The following is a 22,324-nucleotide window of genomic DNA, read 5'->3' as shown; positions in this document are numbered from 1 at the left end:
CTGTTGTCTCAGCATATTATTAAGTGCAAGCCCCTTTCACTCTAAAAATTGTCCTAATTTGGATTATAAATTATATGGTTGCACTACTACTGGCTCAGTAACAAGATGTCCTTCTTTAGGCAGAACAAACCTGGGTTTCAATTTATTGCCCCTTTTGATAAATGCTCCTAAATATCTAATACTGAAACGATTTTGTCCCTAATAGATTTCCATTGCCCTTCAGACTCTCCCTTTTTCTTCCTTTCTCTGAGTGAAACATATTGCTGATTTTTTTTTTCTATCTTCCAAAAGATTCCCAGAGCTGATCTCATCTCTCAAGTCATATTTGTTCTTTCTCTGGATAGAGAATTTTCTTTTAGATTTTACAAACTCCCCTCCTGAACTTCTTTAACCAACCTAGTGAAAGAAAACTGGGTGGTGGGGGGTGCCTCTTGTACCAGTTATTGGTTTAAAATTCACTAACTATGGCAAGTACAGATTCCTTATTGGTTTATTCCTTGTCCTGCACCGGCATGAATACAGTCAGCTACTTAACAGAACAGACAGAATGAAATGTAAGAGAAAACCCAGAAATCAAATTAGACTGGCCAGCTTTATAGGCTAATTTGTGACTGTTTGTTCCACCTAAAATGCAATCATTTTGCTTATGGCCTTCTACTGTTTATAATTAATATCTACAAAGAGTAACACCACTCCAGAGTGAAAAGAACACAAAGATAGAGAAACCTAGGTTTTAGCTCTAATTCTATCACTAATTATCTGTTTTACTGTAGCGGAGCCTTCACTTTTTAGTTTCTATGGATCTTAATTTCCTCATGTATATAATGAAGGAACTATAAAATAGATAATCTCAAAAATGACTTACTTATAAAGTTTTATTCTAAAATTTTTAAACATTAGATTTATTAGTCAGTGCTTATTAATTATAAGCTTCAAAACTTGGGAACAGTACACATATTTTCAACTTTCAGGTATCGCAAATGGTATGTGGATAAATTAGCAACAAGCTGGGTAATGTAACCAATGTGATCAGATCTGAGTGAGGTAATGAATTCTGAATGTGTGAGAGTACATAAAAAGTTCTTGCCTTCATCAAGCTTTACTATCACATCTGAATGTGAAGCCTGAACTTTCTGTTGGCATTTTGAAATTTGACCTGCCAGCATTACACACTGTTACATACAGACTCTGATTTTCCTTGTTGTCATTTTATGCTGCCACCATTAGCCTATTATTCAAATAAGGGGAGCCAAACTCAAAAATCACATCATGAATCAGAACAGTTGTGATCAACATGAGTTATATCTGAACATTTTCCCAAAAGGAAATCATTCTCTGGAATTAGTCTTTTTTTTTTTTTTTTTTTTGAGGACCCCAAAACCATAATCCACATAGCTAAGATACAGGCAAGGTGTATTGAGATCCTTGGCCTGACACCATCCAAAATCATTTCTATTCATATTTCACTACTCCTCAGTTATAACAGAGAGTAAACATACTAACACAATTCAGAAGTAACTACAAATATATTGTATATACTAGAAATGTATGGATTTGTGGCTATAACTGCCTCTTATACCATGGTGTTTGCCTGGGTCTAAGTCTAGCCCTACATTGACAGAGTAGAGAGAACACTTACCATAGTAATCAGAAGTGAAAAAGGATTGAAAAAAACGGAAAACTGAAGAATTTACAGAGAAGTAAGAACAGTTGCCTGTAACACTTTGTATTCATAACAAATGCTCATGGAAGTTTCTACTTATGGTGAGCCCTAAAACCAACTACACCAAACAGGAAGAGTATCCAGAATACATATTAGATAATTCATGTGGTCAAAAACTGCTAATCAATGATGTAAAGTCAGCATACAAATAAAGAGCATGTGCTTTAAAAATAAAGTCTTTACAAAAAACCTGAAAAATTAAAACAACAGTAAAGATAAAATTAAGTGATGAGCATCTCCCAACTTGTGGTATTTTTGTCCTCTATCAATCTGCAGCATCATTGCTGACTGATAGAATGTGGGAAGATTGTGGGGGAAAATCTATAAAAAATATGATAGCCTGACATATTATTTGGAAAACTAGATAAGATCATAACCCAGCTCAGGCTAATATCTTCCTGTCTCTGCTCCACTATAGTTCATATCTTTGACATTAGCCCAGGAAGAAAGTAGTACCACTATACTTCATAGCTATGACAACAGCCTGGGAAACAAGTATATAATAATGAGAAAAATATGAAATTTTTTTTTTTCCTTTTTGTCTCTTTTTTTGTGTCCGGCAACGGATCGCAACCGTCAGTGTCGCGCCCATACCGGACCGGGACCGGCAACGGGATCACAACCCTCGGCGTTGCTCCCTCCCCTCGCTCAGCCAGTGAGCGGGAACCGGTCTGTATGTGGGATCTGAACCCTTGGCGGGAGCGCCACCGCACTCCCAAGCGGCGCACTGTAGCAGTGCGCCACCGGGCCGGCCCAAGAAAAATATGAAATTTTATTTTTATTTATTTTTTTTTGTCTTTTTCCGTGTCCGGCAACGGATCGCAACCCTCAGTGTCGCCCCCGTACCGGACTGGGACCGGCAACGGGATCGCAACCCTCGGTGTCGCCCCCGCGCCTCGCTCAGCCAGTGAGCGGGAACCGGTCTGTATGTGGGATCCGAACCCTCAGCGGGAGCGCTGCCGCGCTTCCCAAGCGGCGCACTAGCACAGTGTGCCACCGGGCCGGCCCAAAAAATATGAAATTTTATAGAATGGAGTTACCTTCCCAAATAGAACATCGAGGTAGGTGGGAGGAACTCCTCCTCCCCACCTGCCTTTATAAGTACTGAGGGATGTACATACAGAGTTGGTATGTATTTGATAAATACAGTGGAATGCTAAAAGCAATAGTAAAACAACAAAATAATTAAGTAGGTATTTACTTACAAGGAGTTCCCTTGCTGGCTTCTTCCAGAGTTACCCTGACATATGGCTTACTAAAATCAACTTCAATTTCATCAGAAAAAGGAGCTGGCTGCCGTAAGCCCTTAAGGAGAGGAAAGTGAAGAAAAAGAAAGTAACATTCAATGGTACATATTAAAATACTGAAAAAATGGCAGCTTTAAAGAACAATTCAATATGCTGCGACTAAAATTCCTCCAAAAACTTTATAACATGAAAAAGAAAAACATCCCAAAGTGACAAGTGAAAGTTGCAACCTTTTACAAAATGGGTAAATCATGGCATGAAAACTAAATGTCTTCTTGGTAATTTCAGAGTAAGACTGAGCAATCCGGCTGGGAATCTAAGTGCAGTTCCAATGAACTGGGTCCAGAATGCAGCATGGCAGAACAGCCAACCCCATACCATGTAACAAAATCGCCAAGGTTCACAAGTGCATTTTCATGCCACTTAAACTAGGCGACTAGGAAGGTAAACAGCTCTTTTATTAAGTATAATTATCACTGTGTAATGCTTTACACTATAAATATTTTCTAATGTGCCTAACAGCCCTGTGAGGCAAGTTTTACTATAGTTAGCATCCTCAATTTAAAGATGAGGAAAATGAGGTTCAGAGAAGTTGTATGTATTGTATGCAGTTACTCAGAGGCAAAGCTGAAATAAGAATGCAGGTATAATCATTTCTCTATACGTGGCTTCACTTAAGAGTTTTTGTTAAATTTATTCCCAAGTATTTTACTCCATTTGATGCTATTGTGAGTTAAACTGTTTTCTTAATATTATTTTTGGATTATTCCTTGCTGGTATATAGAAGTGCAATTGATTTGTGTGTGTGTGTGTGTGTGTGTGTGTGTGTGGTGTGTGTGTGTGTGTAATTGCAATTGATTTCTGTATACTGATCTTATATCCTGTGACTTTGCTAAATGCAATTATTAGTTCTAGTAGTTGTTGTTGTTGTTGTTGCTAGGATGTCCTTAGGATTTTCTACATATGAGATCATATCATCTCTGAATAAAGACAGTTTTACTTATTCCTCTCCAATCTGGATCTCTTTTATTTCCTTTTATTACCTCTATTACATTGGTTAGGAACTTCTAGTACAACACCAAATTGAAGTGGCAAGGACAGATATCCTTGCCTTGTTCCCAAGGAATTAGTGGGGGAAGATGCAGTGTTTCACCATGAAGTATGATGTTAACTGTATGTTTTCTGTAGATGCCCTTTATCAGGTTGAAGAATCTCCCTTCTTTCTGCAGTTCATTGAAAGTTTTTATAATAAGCGGGTGTTGAATTTTGTCAAATACTTTTTCTGCTTCTATTGAAACTATCATATTTTGCTTTTTCCTTAATTTTATTAATTATAGTGTATTCTATTAATTGATTTTAGGATGTAAAATTAACCCTGCATTCCTAAGCAAAACCCCTGTTGGTCATGTTGTATAAACATTTTAGTATGCTCCTGGATTCAACCTGATAATATATTGTTAAGGATTTTTGCATCTAAGTTTGTGAGAGATTTTGAACTGTGGTTTTCTTATTATGTTTTCATCTGGCTTTGATATCTGTCTCATAAAATGGGTTGGGAAAGCCTGGCTAGTTAGCTCAGTTGGTTAGACAATGGTGCTGATAACACCAAGGTCCAAGGTTCGATCCCTGTACTGACCAGCCTGCAAGGGGAACTGAATCCTTGACCTTGGTATTACAAGGCCATGTGCTAACAAACTGAGCTAACTGGCCAGCCCAGGATAGATTTTTTAAATTGTATTTTAACGTTAAAACATTTATTTTAAAAATCACTTAAATAAGTTTAGCTTAAGGCATATTAAAGATATAATTAAAACACTCATCGTTAGAAGATGTGTGTGTATGTGTGTTACCTTCTTTGGAACACTTTTAAAAAGATAGAACAATAGACCAAGGACCCTAATGTGCAATTTTTTGAAGTTAGCAGAGATTTCTCTACATATTAAATTAGAGAATACAGTTTATCCTCTAAAAGTTAGTACACAGATACTCAACAATAATTTGTATTTCTAAAAGTAATCACTTATTCATAAAGTAATACATATTCTATGATTCCATCTATATGAAGGTCAAAAACAGGAAACCAATCTATGGTGAATAGAAACTAGAAGACAAAGAAGAAATCTGGGGAAAGAAGATATCAACTAGCAAGAGGCATGAGGAAGTCTTCTAGGGGTACTGGTGATTACATTGATATACACATATGTAAGCATTTATTGGAATGTACCTAAGGTTTGTGTGCTTTACTGTATTAAGTTATAAAGAAATAAAATATATTCAGCAATAAAAAGGAATGAAGTACCAATACATACAACAACATGGATGAACCTTGAAAACATTATGCTAAGTAAAATAAGCTAGCCACAAAAAACCACATATTGTATTATTCAATTTATGTGCAATGTCCAAAATAGACAAATAAATAGACAGAAAATATGTTAGTGGCTATCTTGGGCTGGGAGGATTTGGGGAAATAGGGAGTGACTGCTAATGGGGTATGGGGTTTCTCTTTGGAGTGATGGAAATGTTCTAAAATGGATTGTGATGATGGTTGTGAAACTCTGTGAATATACTAAAAACCATTGAATTATATACACTTTAAATGGATATATGAATTATATCTCAATAAAGCTCTTATATTATATATATATATATGAAACAAAATTTTTAAATAATACTTATAAACAATCATAGATGTGGATAAAAGACCAGTGCTACTGTCTTTATGAAAGTTAATGTCAATGATGTGCCAGAGCTGGTTGTTAAAGATACAGGAATTTTGTGGGCTGGTTATTAAACCACTGGTAGCTTGAAATAAGCTACAGAAATCAGCAAATGCTACATATCAGAATTGTTTTCTTCCTTCAGTGAGCCAGTTTACTAGGACATCAGTGGTTAGTATGCATTCTTAGAAAGAGATCAGTTCATAGAGAAAAGTAAATGGACTTATGGATTTTTCCATTAATGTTGAAGCAAGAGTAGAAAGGGTGACAGATAAAAGATTGTGTGAAGGAAGAATAGTTAGGACATGGTAAAAAGAAAAACATGTTGTCACTTGAGAAAGAGAGGAGTTCACAATACCTGAGTTCTTATCTAAGGAAAATACAATTATGGTACCATTAGAAGGAACTGAGAAGTTTAAAAAACAAAGGAGTTAATTCCTGGATAACAAATTTATCCTGAGTTTGGGAGATCCAATCAAGATGGCAGAATAGATGGTCCACAGCGTCACTCTCTCCCACAAATCAACCAATTTACAGCGATAAAAATGTAACATCAGCCAAGCTGGGACCGCTGGAGCTCAGTGGAAAAGGAGGAGAGATCTATGGAGTTCATGAAGGCAGGAGAAACTATGATAAGAGAAAGAAAAAGCTGCTCTGAGCATTTCGGGCCGCAGCTGCTTTAAGGTTCGAGCTGATGCGCACATGGAGCAGGAGCTGGCAGAAGCCGCAGCTGTGCCCTTCAGATGGAGTTACTTGGAGGCGGCAGGGGAGAAGAGGGCCTTGGTGGCCCCAGGACAGCAAAACCACTAATAGGGTTCCCGTGGACCCACACAGGAGCGAGGAGCCAGAACAACTGAAAAAAGGGAGCCATTCAGAGGCCGGTGAGTCATTGCAGGGCCTGTCCCATGGGAAGTGTTTGCAGCACGGGCGGTGAGGGAGACAGGCCCACCAGGCGAACACTGGGGCACAGCAAGGGCAGCGGATCTGCCCCCCAATCAGCACAGGACCACTCAGAGGAGACTGGTCGGGAATGCAGAATTGTATGGGGTGCAGTTTGATGAAAAAAACTCAGGCCCAGATCAGAGATTCTACAGAACACAGATCCGCCGGGTCTCTGGAGAGCTGGAAGTACCAGTAAGATCAACCATTAAACCCTGAGCTGCACAAAAAGCCTTCCCTAGGGAAACAGCAGCAAAGTAGCAATTTAAACAACCACACAGCTCAACCACAGGAAGTTCCCCCGTGTTAAAAGCAAAGGACAAAAAATTAGTTCCGGGCCAGGCACACCACCATCACCTTGGGGCCTGCCTGGGAACTGCAGGCTTGGATCTGGGGCCCAGACCCCACTCCCACTTGACCTCAGGGCCAGCCTGGGGACCTGAAACATGGAGAAGGGGACTGGACCCCCCCTCCCACAACCAGGCACACCACACCAGCACCTTGGGGCCTGGCCGGGAACCTGAGGCAAGGAGAAGGGGAACCGACCTCTCTCCCACAACCAGGCACACTGAGCCAGCGCTTCAGGGCCCACCCAGGGACCTGAGGCATGGAGAAAGGGACTGGACCTCTCTCCCACAACCAGGCACACAACGCCAGCACCTTGGACAGGGGCACAGGACATGGAGAAGGGGACCGGACCTCTCTCCCACAATCAGGCACATTGAACCAGCGCCTTGGGCCCACCCAGGGACCCGGAGTATGGAGTTGGGGACTGGACCTCTCTCCCACAACCAGGCACACAACACCAGCACCTTGGGGTCCGCCCAGGGACCCAGGACATGGAGAAGGGAACCAGACCTCTCTCTCACAATCAGGCACATTGAACCAGTGCCTTGGGCCCACCCAGGGACCCGGGGTATGGAGTTGGGGACTGGATCTCTCTCCCACAACCAGACACAACATACCAGCAACTCAGAGCCCACCCAGGGAATCGGGGCAAGGAGAAGGGGAACGGTCCTCTCTCCCACAATGAGGCACACTGTGCCAGTGCTTCAGGGACCACACAGGGACCTGAGGCATGGAGTAGGGGACTGGACCTCTCTCCCACAACCAGGCACACCAAGCCAGCACCGCAGGGCCCACCCACAATCCCAGGGCATGGAGAAGGGGACCGGACCACCCTCCCACAACCAGGCACACCATGCCAGCACCTTGGGGCCTACCAGGACCCGAGGCAAGGAGAAAGGAAACAGACCTCTTTCCCACAACCAGGCACACAGAGCCAGCGCTTCAGGGCCCACCTGGGGACCTGAGGCATGGAGAAGGGGACTGGACCTCTCTCCCACAACCAGGAACACCAAGCCAGCACCGTGGGTCTCACCCAGGAACCCAGGGCATGGAGAAGGGGACCGGACCACCCTCCCACAACCAGGTACACTGAGCCAGCGCCTTGGGGCCCACTCAGGAACCCAGGCTATGGAGTCGGGGACCAGACCACCCTCCCATAATCAGGCACAACATGCCAGCATCTCAGAACCCACCTAGGGACCTGGGGCATGGTGAGGGGGACTGGACCTCCCTCCCACAACCAGGCACAACATGCCAGCACCTTGGAGCCCACCCAGGGACCGGGAGCATGGATAAGGGAACTGGACCCCTCTCCCACAACCAGGCACACCAAGCCAGCATCTTGGGGCCCACCCATGGTCCCGGGGCATGGAGAAGGGGACCAGACCACCCTCCCACAACCAGGCACACCACGCCAGCACCTTGGGGCCCACCCAGGGACCCAAGGTATGGAGTTGGGGACTGGAACTCTCTCCCACAACGAGGCACAACATGCCAGCAACTCGGAGCCCACCCAGGGAACCATGGCAAGGAGAAGGACCTCTCTCCCACAACCAGGCACACCACACCAGTGCTTCAGGGCCCGCCCAGGGACCTGAGGCATGGAGAAGGGGACTGGACCACCCTCCCATAACCAGGCACACTGAGCCAGCACCTTGGGCCCCACCCAGGGACCCAGGGACCCAGGGCATGGAGAAGGGGACCAGACCACCCTCCCACAACCAGGCACACTGCGCCTGTACCTCAGGGCCCACCCAGGGACCCGGGACGTGGAGAAGGGGACTGGACCCCTCTCCCACAACCAGGCACATGGCGCCAGAGCCTTGGGTTCTGCCCAGAGACATGGAGAAGGGGATCAAACACACCCCACAACCAGGCATACCGCCAGTGCCAAGGAACATGCCAAAAACAGCACTTCCACGTGGGTGGCCCACCACAGCCACCACAATATCCATGTCTGCTGCAAAAGCGGCTAGACGCCACAGCCACCATGCAGATGGTCCACCAACCACTGGAGTGCATTCACACAAGAAGAGTCACCAGCAGAGACAATGAAAAGAAGAGGATGTCTCTTTTCACAAAACCCATTTCAGAGTGACAGAAGAAGCATCTGCTCTATGATAATATTGGGGGACCTGATCACATCTCTCAGCATTGGACAGATCATCTAGGCAACAAGTTAACAGAGTAACCATTATTCTTTCAGAAGGAGAGAAGAAATCTAGGGCAATTAGAGGGGGAAGGGGAGAGATTGGACAAGGGGCATAAAGAATAATTACGATTTGTAACAATATACATGCTAGTAGTATTGATTTAATCAACATATCTCAATGTTCAACTCCCAAAATATATGTAATCGATTTTGATTCAATAAATAAAATAAATTATTTTTTAAAAAAAATCATGTCGTGCACTGTAAATATATACAATGTTATTTGTCAATTATACCTTAATAAAGCTGGGGGAAAAATGTTTTAAAGAAAAAATTTTATCCTGAGTTTGAAATAATATCAGAACATCAAAGAAATGTTAAAAAGACAGGTGTTGGGCTGGCCAGTTAGCTCAGTTGGTTAGAGCATGGTGTTATAACACCCAAGTCAAGGGTTCAGTTCCTATACCAGTCAGACACCAAAAAAAAAAAAAGACAGTTGTTGACATTATACACATAAAGACAGATGGTAAAGATGATAAAATAAAATAAAACCTGTAAGAGAAAATATATAAAAAACTAATGGTTGAGGAAAAAATTCTGACAGTTCATATTAGAGGGTTAGAGGAGCTAGAAGACATCAGAGAAGCTTAAGAAGAACAGATAAAGGTGTGTCACAGAGATCAAGGAATAATTTCAAAGAAGGGACTTATGGTAATTGTTAAATGTTCCAAGGAGATTAAAGAAATTAAGAACTGTGAAAGTCTTTGAATTCAGAGATTCAAATAACTATTAGTGATCTTGTAGAATATATTAGTGAAAGTTAGAACACCAGTTCCTTTAAAAAAAAACCAGAAGACTGGGCCGGCCCGGTGGCGCACTGCTATAGTGCGCCGCTTTGGAAGCGCGGCGGCGCTCCCGCCTAGGGTTCAGATCCCACATACAGACCGGTTCCCACTCACTGGCTGAGCGAGGCGCGGGAGCAACACCGAGGGCTGCGATCCCGTTGCCGGTCCCGGTCCGGTACGGGGGCGACACTGAGGGTTGCGATCCGTTGCAGGACACGGAAAAAGACAAAAAAAAAAAAAAAAAAAAAAAAACCCAGAAGACAAGGAAATAGATTAGTTATAATCCCTCATCAGAGATATGTGCCCATAAAGGAAATGAGAAAGACAGAAAGATACCTGCAGGGGACAGAAGAATCAAGGAGTACTTTTTTTTAAAGTTGGGATATCTGGGTTGGTCAGTTAACTCAATTGGCTAGGGTGTTGTGCCCATAACACCAAGGTCCAGGGTTTGATGCCATGCCTGCCAGCCTCCGAAAAAGAAAAAAAAAAATTGAGGAGATCTGTATCTGTCCAAGAGAGAAGAAAAGATGCCAAAGTGATTCAAAATAATGAAGAAGGAAAAAACAGATAATTTAGAAAGCAAGAGTCTAGAAGACTAGAAGGGAATGGCCTCAAGGAGAACAGGGAAAGGTGCTAGCCCTAGAAATAAGAAGGGTTATATTTTTCTAAAAGCAGAAGAAAGGAAAGGTAATAAAAGGGCAACATCGGATGAAAAGGAGGGAAGATGTAAAAATTTATGTCTGATAACCTCATTTTTCTCAGTATAGTAAAAGTAGGAAGTAAAGTTACCTGTAAAGAACAGGGAGGTCAGAATAAAACTGAAAGCTTGAGGAAAATAGAAAATATTTGAAATAGCTGTTGTAGGAAATGTATTAGAGCATAAGCAAATGACTCATGGGCCTATTGAGTACTATATTCAACCCAGACCAAGCTAGAAACTTTAATCTTTAGAAGACCAAGTTAATGGGTCCAGGAAGAGAAATAAAGAATTAACAGAAGCTGCAAAAGATCTAGGGTTAGGCCCTGGTGAATGGAAGGGAGGTAGAAGAGGGAAGTGAATAATTAAAGAAGCAAAGGGATCTAGACATTTCTCCAAAGAAGATATACAAATGGCCAGCAAGTATATGAAAGAATACTCAACAACATTAGTCATGAGGGAAATGGAAATCAAAACCGCAATGAGATACCACTTCACACCCACTAGGATGGCTATAAGCAAAAAGGCAATAAGTATCTTGGCAAGGATATGAAGAAATTAGAATCTTCATACATTGCTACTGCAAATGTAAAATGCTGCACAGCTTTGGAAAACAGTTCCTAAAAATATTAAACATAGAATTATCATATGATCCAGAAATTAATACTAAGTATATACCCAAAAGAAGTGAAAATATATATTTTTAAAAAAGAACTTGTACATGAAAAATGCTCATAGCAGCATTATTCACAATAGCCAAAAACTGGACAAAATACAACACCCAACAATATCCCTACTGAATGGATAAACAAAATAGTATATCCATACAAGAGAATAATATTTACCTATAAAAAAGAATAAAGTACTGATGCATTCTACCACCAGGAGGAACCTTGAAAGCATTATGCTAAATAAAAGATGCCAGACCCAAAGGCCACATAGTGTATGATTCCATTTATATGAGATGTTCAGAATAGGCAAATTCATAGACACAGATTAGTGGTTGCTGGTGGGTGGAGGGAGGGGTAACAGGGAGTGACTGCTAATAAGTACAGGGAATTTCTTTTTGTGGTGATGAAATGTTCTGTGATTAGATCATCATGATTGTTGCACATCATGAATATACTATAAACTACTGACTTATATACTTTAAAATGGTTAAAATTGTGACTTTTATGTCATGTGAATTTTATCTCAATTAGAAAATACATATTAAGTATCCTATCTTTCATAAGTCTGTTACTTCAATCTTCCTCATATGTTGTGTACATTCCCAGGCAGAGGACAAATGAAACTGTCCCTCCTGGCCAGGATTTATGCTGAATCAATTTCTCTTAAGTATAAAGAATGAAACCTAAGATCTGCAGCTATAATAGATCAGCAAAGTCTTTAACTTTCTAGGATTGTCCAGTATTTTTAAAAACATCCTGTTATTGTCTTCTCAGAGAACAGTGTCTCTAGAAGCTGAGGTTTATAGAAGTAGGGCTAAGTATTTTACCTATGTTCTCCTAAAATACACCTCCTTAATTTTAACCTCAAGGGAATCCTATAGTATTGCTTTCAAGTCTTTTGACTATCTGGTAGTGAAGTATAAATAAAAGGGCATGGGTTTAGGACTTGAACAACTCAGATCTATATCTCAGCTCTATCACTTAACAGGTGTGAAATCACAGCAAGCTTCTAAAGCTTTTGTTTCATCTTCTGCAAAATAGAAGATAATAATACCTGCCCCACAGGTTTACTATGAGGATTAAGTAAAACAGCATCTGCAAAGAAATTAACAAAATGTTTCACATGTAATAGGAACTCAACAAATTTAGTTCATCTTCAGCAATGTTAGCTCATTTCCTCTTCTATGGAACACAGGTTTCAGCATGTTAACAAAATTAACTAAATTATATTAATCTAAGAGGTTAGTTTCTACGTGCCTATATAAAGTTTCGAAATCTATAAATCTAAAAATTATAACGATGACAATCAACCCTCCCAAATTATGAACTATCTCTGGATGCAATATTGCTTCCATTACAACTTTTTCCTGATTATGTTCACACATAAACTCACTATTCCTCAAAATTCCAGTGAAAGAGAAGAGATTCTGACGTCCATACTAATAGGGAAATTGAAATAACTCAAATAATATGAAACTAGCACTTGATATTCGCTTTCAGTATTCTTTCTACTCTCTGAGAATTCTTAAACACGTTTCAGCAAAAAGTTCCTGAATGTCATAGAGAAACAGTTCCCTTTCACCCAAACATTCCACACAAATGGTAACAGATCCTCCTGGGATCCCAATTATTTCAGTCATGCCCGGGGAAAGTCTATAGAGTCAAAAGGACTAACATGTGGTGCAAGAAAAAAGGGATAGGAACAGAGCAGAAAGATTCCACCCCCTGGGGATCTGTTAAAAAAAGAAAGAAAAAAAAAAAAGTAATAATTCTTTCTGACTCCTATTGCCATTTCAATGAATGTGAACAATGAATGCATCTATCCAATTACTATTTGGATGTCTCATTGGCCTTCTAAACTGAACCTGTACTAAATTAAACTCTGTCTTCCTCCTGTATTTCTTTTCTAAGTGAGAAGCACTCCTTGTACACAATCTACCTAAGACTGAAGCTTAGGAGTCATCCTTAACAATTCTTATTGTCTGCATCCCAATAATCTCCAAGAATTGTCTATTTCATCTCTTAAAAACTTAAAATTTATCTCATACTCTCTGTATCTACTATCATAGTTTAAGCCCTCATCATCTCCAACCTGGATCATTACAACAATCTCACTAGTCTTTCTAGCTTCTATCTATCCCTGTTTTAATCCATCCTTTCCAGAGTAGTCAGGATGATCTTCCTCAGTTGTAAATCTGACCACATTACCTATAGGATAAAGTTCAAACTCCTTAGCACAGCATAAAAGATCCTTCATGATCAGGCCCTTGCTTACCTCATCTATTGCAGATCCTTATTCTGAACTTTAAGCTCCAGCAATATTACTTTAAGTCTGCTAAACATACTATTTATTTCACACTACTGATCTTGTACTCTATCTCTTGTCCAATTCCCAAATTCCTAGTTATTTTTCAAAGTTCAGCTCAGAAGCAATCTTCTTGATGAGCTTTTCCAAAACCAATGCCCCCACCCCTTGGCCAAAGTCAATCTCTTGCTCTAGACAGCTATTGCACTTTAACCTTCTATGTGGCACTTTTCATACTGTGCCGCAGATATTTGTTGCTGTCTCTTTCCCTTATTTGTCTGTGAGCTTCTTACAAGCAAGATCACTCTTCTTCTTTGCATCTCTAATGCATAACAACTGGCACATAGAGGTTTTCAATATATGTTGGATGAAATGCAACTGTGAGATCTACTTAGCCATAAGCAGAACTGTGGCCAACTTTCTCCACAGTTTAAGTACTTGTGACTCATTCTTACATATGATAAATACTCAGACAGGCTAAATGTCTTACTTTTTGTAAATATTTTTGTGATCCTTTTGATTGTACCTTTAGAAACATCTGTATCAGTACATTCTTTATACTTATAGACAATAGCCATAAAGTTATTCCTTAGTTTTTCCTCCTTAACTCTCTTCTCTCTTCTATGCTTTTCATCCTGACCCACAAACCCAGCTACCTAATACATGGTGGTCCTTCCTGTTCCTTTCCCCACCTGCAAGGAAAACACTTTTTTAAAGCTAGAGAGCTCTGAGCTATGGAACTCTTCACTATGCTCGCACCGTTCAAAGGGAAGGTCTTGTTTATCTTCACATCCCTCGCACTTACTGCCATGCTGGCATGTTGTAAGTATGCAATAAAATCTTGTTTACTCAATCCAAATGTCAATTGGTGCATGAATAAATAAAATGTGGTATGCAATATATAATGGAATGTTACTTGGCAATAAAAAGAAATAAAGTACTGATACATACTACAACATGGATAAATCTTGGAACCCAAATGTCAATTGGTGCATGAATAAATAAAATGTGGTATGCAATATATAATGGAATATTACTTGGCAATAAAAAGAAATAAAGTACTGATACATACTACAACATGGATAAATCTTGGAAAAATGCTCAAAGAAGCCAGCCACAAAAGATCACATATTGTATAATGCCATTTGTATTTAATGTCCAGATTAGACAAATTCTGTAGATTAGTGGTTTCCAGGGGCTGGGGAAGTTGGGGGAAAATGGAGGGTGATTGCTAATGAGTACAGTGCTTTTTTGGGGGGGGACAAATACATTCTGAAGTTGATTATGGTAATGGTTGCACAACTCTGTGATATAATAAAAACCAATGAGTTGTACAGTATAAATGGGTGGACTATATGTCAATTACATCTCAATAAAGCTGTTATTTAAAAAAATCTTGTTTGCTTTTGCTACAAAGTTCAAAGGGGATTCAGAGAAAGTACAGGTATACACTGGAGATAATGTATAAGTTTATTTAGCAGACACTCCTTACTAGGGTTGGTCCAGCCTGTTGGGTGACTGAGCCTTTGACTATTAGCCCATTCTAAATAGGCAGTATGTACCAGGGAGGAATGTGGAATAGGTAGCAGGTCACTAAACTGATCTTACATGAATATATAAAGAAAAGTAATTTAAAGCATTAAGATTCCTCAGATTCTAATGACCAAGAAATTTAAGTCTTCTCAGAACTCATTCCACTAAAAAGACTGGCCTCCTTTGCTCTATTCCCAGCTATGGTGATTGGCCAACAGTTTTACCTATTTGGTTATAATCTGTCTCTACTCCAGGTGATATTGCTGAATTGGTGCCCACCACCATCTCTTTAATCTGAATTAGCTAAGAAACATTCAAAAATTATTAATGCCCTGTTTTGTTGACTGCTAAATCATTTTTTGAGCTTACTTGCTATGGTACAGAGAATAACGATCCCTAAAGAAGTCCACATTCTATTCCCTGGAACTTGTGACTAATGTTACCTTATATGGCAAAAGGGTCTTTGTAGATGTGATTAAATTAAGGATTTTGAGACAGGAAGATTATCCTGGTTTATCTGGGTGTGCCGAGTCTAATCACAAGAGTCCTTATAAGTGAAAAGGAGAGATAAGAGAGTCAGACTCAGAGAAGGAGATGTGATGACAGAAGCAGTGATCAGAGTGATGCCATCACTGGCACCATGAGTTAAGCAATGTGGGCAGCCTCTAGAAGCTGGAAGAGCAAGGAAATGGGTTATCCCCTAGAGCCTCCAGCCCTGCTAACACCTTAATTTTAGCCCTCTGAGACCCATTTCAGATTTCTGACCTCCAGAACTGTAAGACAATATATTTTTGCTATTTTAAGCCACTAAAGTTGTGGTAATTTGTTACAACAGCAATAGGAAACAATATACTTGCCCCTCCTATTTGTAGAGTCCAGTTGCTTTTATTGTTCAAGATAGAGTATTGGTTTGGAACAACTGTTAATTGTCTCAGAGTAGAAATGTTTTTCCCTTTGGCCTAGGAAGCTCCAGAACTAACCAGTGGAAACTGCAGTTTGATTAATGACAAACGGTCAATATACTTAAAGAAAACACAGAAACATACAATTCGGTCACTGGGATTTTGAAAGATGGATTTCATAATAATCTTGTGTATCAACGGTAACTTCAGTTGTGAATAGGTGTTCTTTATCATGTTTTTAGGGGAAGCTTTAAGAAGGGTACCAAGCTGAGACAGGATAGACAGTTTGGAATGGCATCTTTCATCTAAGGCTTGGTAGTAGTTAGGAAGTACAGAGATAATGTCCCAGAGATAAAGATAGGCAGTAATGGAAAAAGGTTCTCATCTAAAATACAACCAGTAACAGAGTGAAGGAATGATACAGAGAGAAAAAGCAGTAAGACACAGAACACTAGACACCATAAGATGATACCAAGATCAAATCACTGCCTGGAGCCCCAATTTCTCTATTTTATTACAGTTGTCCCTCGGTATCCACAGAGGATTGGTTCCAGCACCCCCCGTGGATACCCAAATCTACTGATGCTCAAGTCCCATATATAAAATGGCATAGTATTTGCATATTACCTACATACATCCTCCCCTATACTTCAAATCATTGTTAGATTACTTATAATACCTAATACAATGTAAATGCTGTATAAATAATTGTTATAATGTATTTTTAAATTTGTATTTTTTTTATTGTCTTTTTTTTTGGTCTGAATATTTTCGATCCTCAGTTAGTTAAATCCATGGATGCCGAACCTGTGGATATGGTGAGCAGACTGTAGTTTGAATTTGATCTTTAGCCTGATATATAAACAACCTCCAAATTTTCCTAACATTCTTCTTCCAATTCCAATGTAAAACTACAACTGAGCTGTGAGTCATAATCTGGTGAGAAAGCATAAGATTTCCAACAACTTTGAAAATATACTCATGATTCACACCTGCTATTCATTGTTTCCATTATTTAAGGAGACTTGTAACACTGAAATCATCAATGTTATATCAGTTTCTACCCTCCCGTTAGGTTAAGTGTTCAACAAAGAAATCCCTTCTATGCTTACAACTGCACAGCATTGCACTTTTGAAGGAATTCCATCTTCCTCTGTTGCCCCATTGGGTCCGGGTGCCTCTTTCCTCCTCTTCCTTGCATTGACTTTGGCTGAACTCTGTGCATCCATCTTCTTTTAACTGGTCATAGAAACTGAAAAAGAATTCTTTTCTCAATGGGGTGGAAAAAAGTCTGCCACCAGTATTTCAGAGATGTTGACACTAACACACTCAGCAAAACATCAATTCCATAAGCACACATGTCACCAAGATGGCAAAACAATGAAGCTTCACAAAACACAGGATCTAGTAGAAACACTGAAATGCCTCTCGTGGAACAATGGCCACAATTAATTGCCTGACCTTGGAAGTTATTCCCCCTAACAATGCAACCTAAATATAGCACTAACTTAATTTCACATCGTGACTGCGTGCAAAAGATTGGAATAACCTGGCTGAGAATGATAGCTATATAGACTTTACCACTAACCCTTACATATCTCTGGTACACCTGGAGGTATAATAGGTGCAAGGCGATGTGAAAGGTATGACTTTGGTGCAGATAGAGGAAAGAGCCTTCTTTAAAAAGACGGCTATCACCAAGTCCTGGTTTAACAAAGCATGGACTTCTTAACTCTAAATGCTCTATAGACTTCAGAGACTACTCCATCAGGGTTAGGTCTATGAAAACTGTGGAACAGAATAGTGTATCTTTTAAATGTCCTTCCTCTTTGTTTTTCAGTACTCGTTTCCCTTTCCTCTTTCAGGGTCTTAGCACCTCAAGCTTGTTCAGAGTCACCAGCTATTAAAACCCCACTGAGGTTTCTCCTTCCCCCAAAGGAAACTATATTTATTATTGGCTCATTTACTAGAAAGCTTGTAGCAACTAGCAATCACAGAAAAGTTCTGAATATTTTATGTTTCATGTTTAGATGTTGGTTTGTGCTACCTCTCCAATCCCCTGCAGGGATATCTGCATTTTTCCTGGGTAATACAATCTGCACAAATAAATTCATTTCTTGATGATGAAATTTTAGGCACCACCAAGAAACTAGGGATAGGGAAACCTCTATGATCAGTGTCATCTCTGCCTAAGATATGGTACAGTGAAAAATCCTCAGAATAGAGGCAGAAAACAAATGACAGACAGAATGAGAACATTCTATTCTGCCTCACTGTCTCTAATAAGCCCTTCTGAATGAAATGTCCATCTATACAACTGAAATTGTGCCTTACTTTCTTTCTTCCAGCTAAATTCCAAGTGGCAATGTGACAAGATCTACAAGAAACCTGGCCTAATTCTTAGAGACTGAAGGTGACACCCCATGAGTCATGGCTAAGTACTAAGCTGACAAAAAAAAATGTCCAAAGTGAAAGATGAACACCATCCCAAAACTACCTTTCATCACAAATGCAAATTAAAATGAAAGAAGAGTACTATACATTTAACACTAAGTTCTTCCAGTGATGAGATTAGAGCTTTTCTTCACAATTATTATTAATTATTCTTCAAAATATCCAGAGGTCAGTACCCCCATCTCACTGGTCTGAGAGGCCTGCTAAGAATGTCTAATCAGTCTAATTAGTGACAGTTTCTAATTTGCATACCACAGGACTCTGCTGTAAGTATCTGTTCAATTTTTCTCAGGGTAGGAAGACAGAATCCACTGTGAGAAATATAATCAGCAGTTTGGCATCAGGCAAATCAGTAATATCAAGCATATGATCTTCCGAATGTCATTAATATGAATATGTAATATCATCTTCAGATCCCCATACTGGCCAGCCACCAAAATAATAATATATTTACTTTGACAAGGTACTACAACATAAAAATTTTTTAACATAATTTTTAAAGTAATGCACAAACTGAACCTCGAGGACATTGTGCTAAATGAAATAAGACAGGCACAGAAAGACAAATCATGATCTCACTTTTATGTGAAATCTAAAAAAGAAAAAAAAAAGTCATATAAGTAGAGAGTAGAATGGTGGCTACCAGAGGCGGGGGAGAGGGGTGACTTAGAAGAGGGGAGCTGTTGATCAAAGGGTACAAAATTTCATTTAGACAGGAGAAATAAGCTCTAGTGATCTATTGCACATAATGGTGACTATAATAAATAATAATGCATTGTATATTTCAAAATTGCTAAAAGAATAGACCTTAAATGTTTTTACCACAAAAAATAAGTATGTTAATTAGCCTGATTTAATCATTCTATAATGTAAACATATATCAAAACATCACATTATACCTGATAAATATATACAATTATTATTTCTCAATTAAAAATAAAATTAAAAAAATAAAATACAAACTAGTTTCTTTCTTTCTTTTTTTTTAAGAAGATAAGTGGTAAGGGGATCTTAACCCTTGACTTGGTGTTGTCAGCACCATGCTCTCCCAAGTGAGCTAAGCAGCCATCCCTATATAGGGATCTGAACCCGTGGCCTTGGTGTTATCAGCACTACATCTCCCAAATGAGCAACGGGCCCAGCCACACAAACTAGTTTCTTAAGGGAACTTTAATCAAGGTGGGAAAACCACACACAGAGCCCCACCCTGATAATGTTTATAATATAAAAATGCTCCTTAGGACTCTAAAACCACTGGAAAAAATTTGCTGAGGAACAGGATATTTACATAGTTTCGAAGTATCTCCCCGTAGATTACTTATTAATTACAAAGGGAAAAGAGTTACCTTGATAGTAGAAAAATCTCTCAGCAAAATCACCAATAATGCCTCCTGATGAGAGGCACTGAGGACACAACATTACCTGCCAAAAATGTGTAACCTGCATCAATATATGAAACAAAACAATTAAAGGACAGTCTATAACAAGCCTGTATTCTTCAAAAAAATGTCAATCATGAAAAACAATGAAAGGCTGAAAGAACGTAACAGTTTAAAAGAGATTGGAGATGACAACTAAATGTAATGCATGTATATTAGTCCATTTCTGTTGCTTATGACAAAATACCTGGAATACTTAGTAAGAAAACAAAACTTATTGCTTACAGTTTCTAAGGCTGGGAAATCCAAAGTCCAGGGAACACATCTGGTAAAGGCGTTGGTGGTGGCAACAGTGATCCAGGGGTCTCATGTGGCAGAAAATGGCAGAGCAGAAAGAGAAAGATAGCTCCTCATGCACTCTCCTTTTTGTGCCCTCAGAACCAGGCCTATGACCACCACGTTTAATCCATTTACTAGGCATCGTCCTCAGAATCTAATCACTTCAAGGTCCCACTTTTCAATTACCATAATAGGATTTCCCACCCTCTTAACAGTCACAGTGGGGATCAAGTCACTAATACATAAAACTTAAGGGACACCCCTGGCCTCCAAAGTTTCTGTATTTCTCACAGGTAAAAACATTCATTCCATCCCCAAAGTCTTAACTTGTTTCAACTCAAAAGTCCAAAGTTTCAAAGTCCCATCTGTGAAATCAAAATAAGTTATCTACTGCCAAGATACAATGGCAAGACAAGCATAGGGTACACATTCCCATTCCAAAAGAGAGAAAGAGGCCAAAAGAAAAGGGTAACAGGTCCGAAGCAAGTCTGAAACCCAGCTGGGCAGACATTAAATCTCAAAGCTGACAAGTCATGTACCTTGACTCCATGTTCAACATCCTCTGCACACTGGTATGGAGGTTGAGTCCCCAAGGCCTCAGGCAGCTCCGCTTCTATGGCTTTCCTGGTCTTCAGTGATGTTTTAGCTCTCCCAGGTTGGCATTGCATACTGTAGCTCTACAATTCTGGGGTCTTGACAGCAGTCCTGCTCCCATGGCTCCACTAGGTATGGCCTTGGTGGGGTTTTTCTACTGCAACTCTGACCCCACATTTCTTCTCAGCATTGTTCTGGCAAAGGCTCTATGTGGTGAATCTGCCCCAGTGACACAGCTCTTCCTGGGGCCCCAGGCTTTTCCCTACATCCTTTGAAATCAGGGTGGAGGCTCCAAAGCCTCCACAGCTCTGGTGTTCTGTGAGCCTGCAGACCCACCACCATGTGGACGCCACCAGCTTTGGTTTGCAGCTTCCAAAGCTGTGGGTCCAGACACAGTTGAGGCCAATTTAGCCATGGGTGGAGCAGCCATAGCAGCCAGGGTGCTAGTGTAGGGAGCAGCATCCCAAGGTGGCCCTTGGCAGTGAGCAGCCTGTGGAGGGCTCCTTGGGCCTGTTCCCTGAGACCATTCGGTCTCCCTAGGCCTCTGGGCATGTAACAGAAGGGTTACTCCCAGAGGCTTCTGCAATGCCTTCAGGGCTTTTTCCCCTTCTCTTGATAATCTCTTTTTTTTGGTACTAATCTTCTCAGTACCATTGCATTTTTCTCCTGAAAATGCTCTCTGCTTCTCTACCACATGACACGGCCAGGCTGCAAATTTCCCAAATCTTTATGTTCTGTTCCCTTTCAATTATACATTCTGGCTTTATGTCATGCCTTTTCTGCCATAATTCAGTGTAGGCTGTTGCAAGTAGCCACGCAGCTTCCTGAGTGTTTTGCTGGTTAGAAATTTCTTCTGCCAAATACCCTCGGTCAGCATCTTTAAGTTCCACATTCCATAATACTTTTGGGCATGAACAGAATGCAGCCAAATTCCTTGCTAGTTCACAGCAAGGGTGATCTTTGCCCCAGTTTCCAATAAGTCCTTTCTCATTTACATCTGAGATTTCCTCACTATGGTCCTTACAGTCCATATTTCCATAAAGCATTCTGGTCACAACCATCTAACCAGTCTTTTTTTTTTTTTAAAAAGATGATCAGGAAGGGGATCTGAACCCCTGACTTGGTGTTGTCAGCACCACGCTCTCCCAAGTGAGCCACGGGCCGGCCCTTAACCAGTCTTTAAAACATTCCAAACCTTCCCTGCTTTTCTTGTCTTCTAAACTTTCACCAGTATCCAGGCTTTTCCTAGTCTGTTCCTCCAAATTCTTCCAGCTTCTCCTCAACACCCAGTTCTAAAGCTGCTTCCACATTTTCAAGTATTTGTTATAAGCAACACCCCACTTCTCTGGTACCAATTTTCTGTATTAATCTGTTTCTGTTGCTTATAACAAAATACCTGAAACTAGGTACTTTGTAAGAAAACAAAATTTATTGCTTACAGTTTCTGAAGCTGGGAAGTCCAAAGTCCAGGGAACA

General features: G+C 40.3%; 1 protein-coding gene across 1 annotated transcript in view; it reads right to left on the bottom strand.

Moving 5' to 3' along the window:
* Nucleotides 1-22,324, bottom strand: part of PCYT1A (phosphate cytidylyltransferase 1, choline, alpha) — a 50,937-nt gene that overhangs the window by 10,476 nt on the left and 18,137 nt on the right. Inside the window, exons 2-3 of the mRNA XM_008567480.1 lie at nt 17,195-17,334; nt 2,929-3,028 (exon numbers count right to left, since the gene is read on the bottom strand). Of these exons, the coding sequence (XP_008565702.1) occupies nt 2,929-3,028; nt 17,195-17,311 (217 nt within the window). The 5' untranslated portion in view covers nt 17,312-17,334. The remainder of the gene's footprint in view (nt 1-2,928; nt 3,029-17,194; nt 17,335-22,324) is intronic.

This window comes from Galeopterus variegatus, unplaced genomic scaffold (genome assembly GCF_000696425.1).
Source record: "Galeopterus variegatus unplaced genomic scaffold, G_variegatus-3.0.2 Scaffold322, whole genome shotgun sequence".
Lineage (NCBI taxonomy): Eukaryota > Metazoa > Chordata > Mammalia > Dermoptera > Cynocephalidae > Galeopterus > Galeopterus variegatus.
The sequence above is the reverse complement of the archived record's forward strand: the minus strand, read 5'-3'. Positions and strand labels throughout refer to the sequence as shown.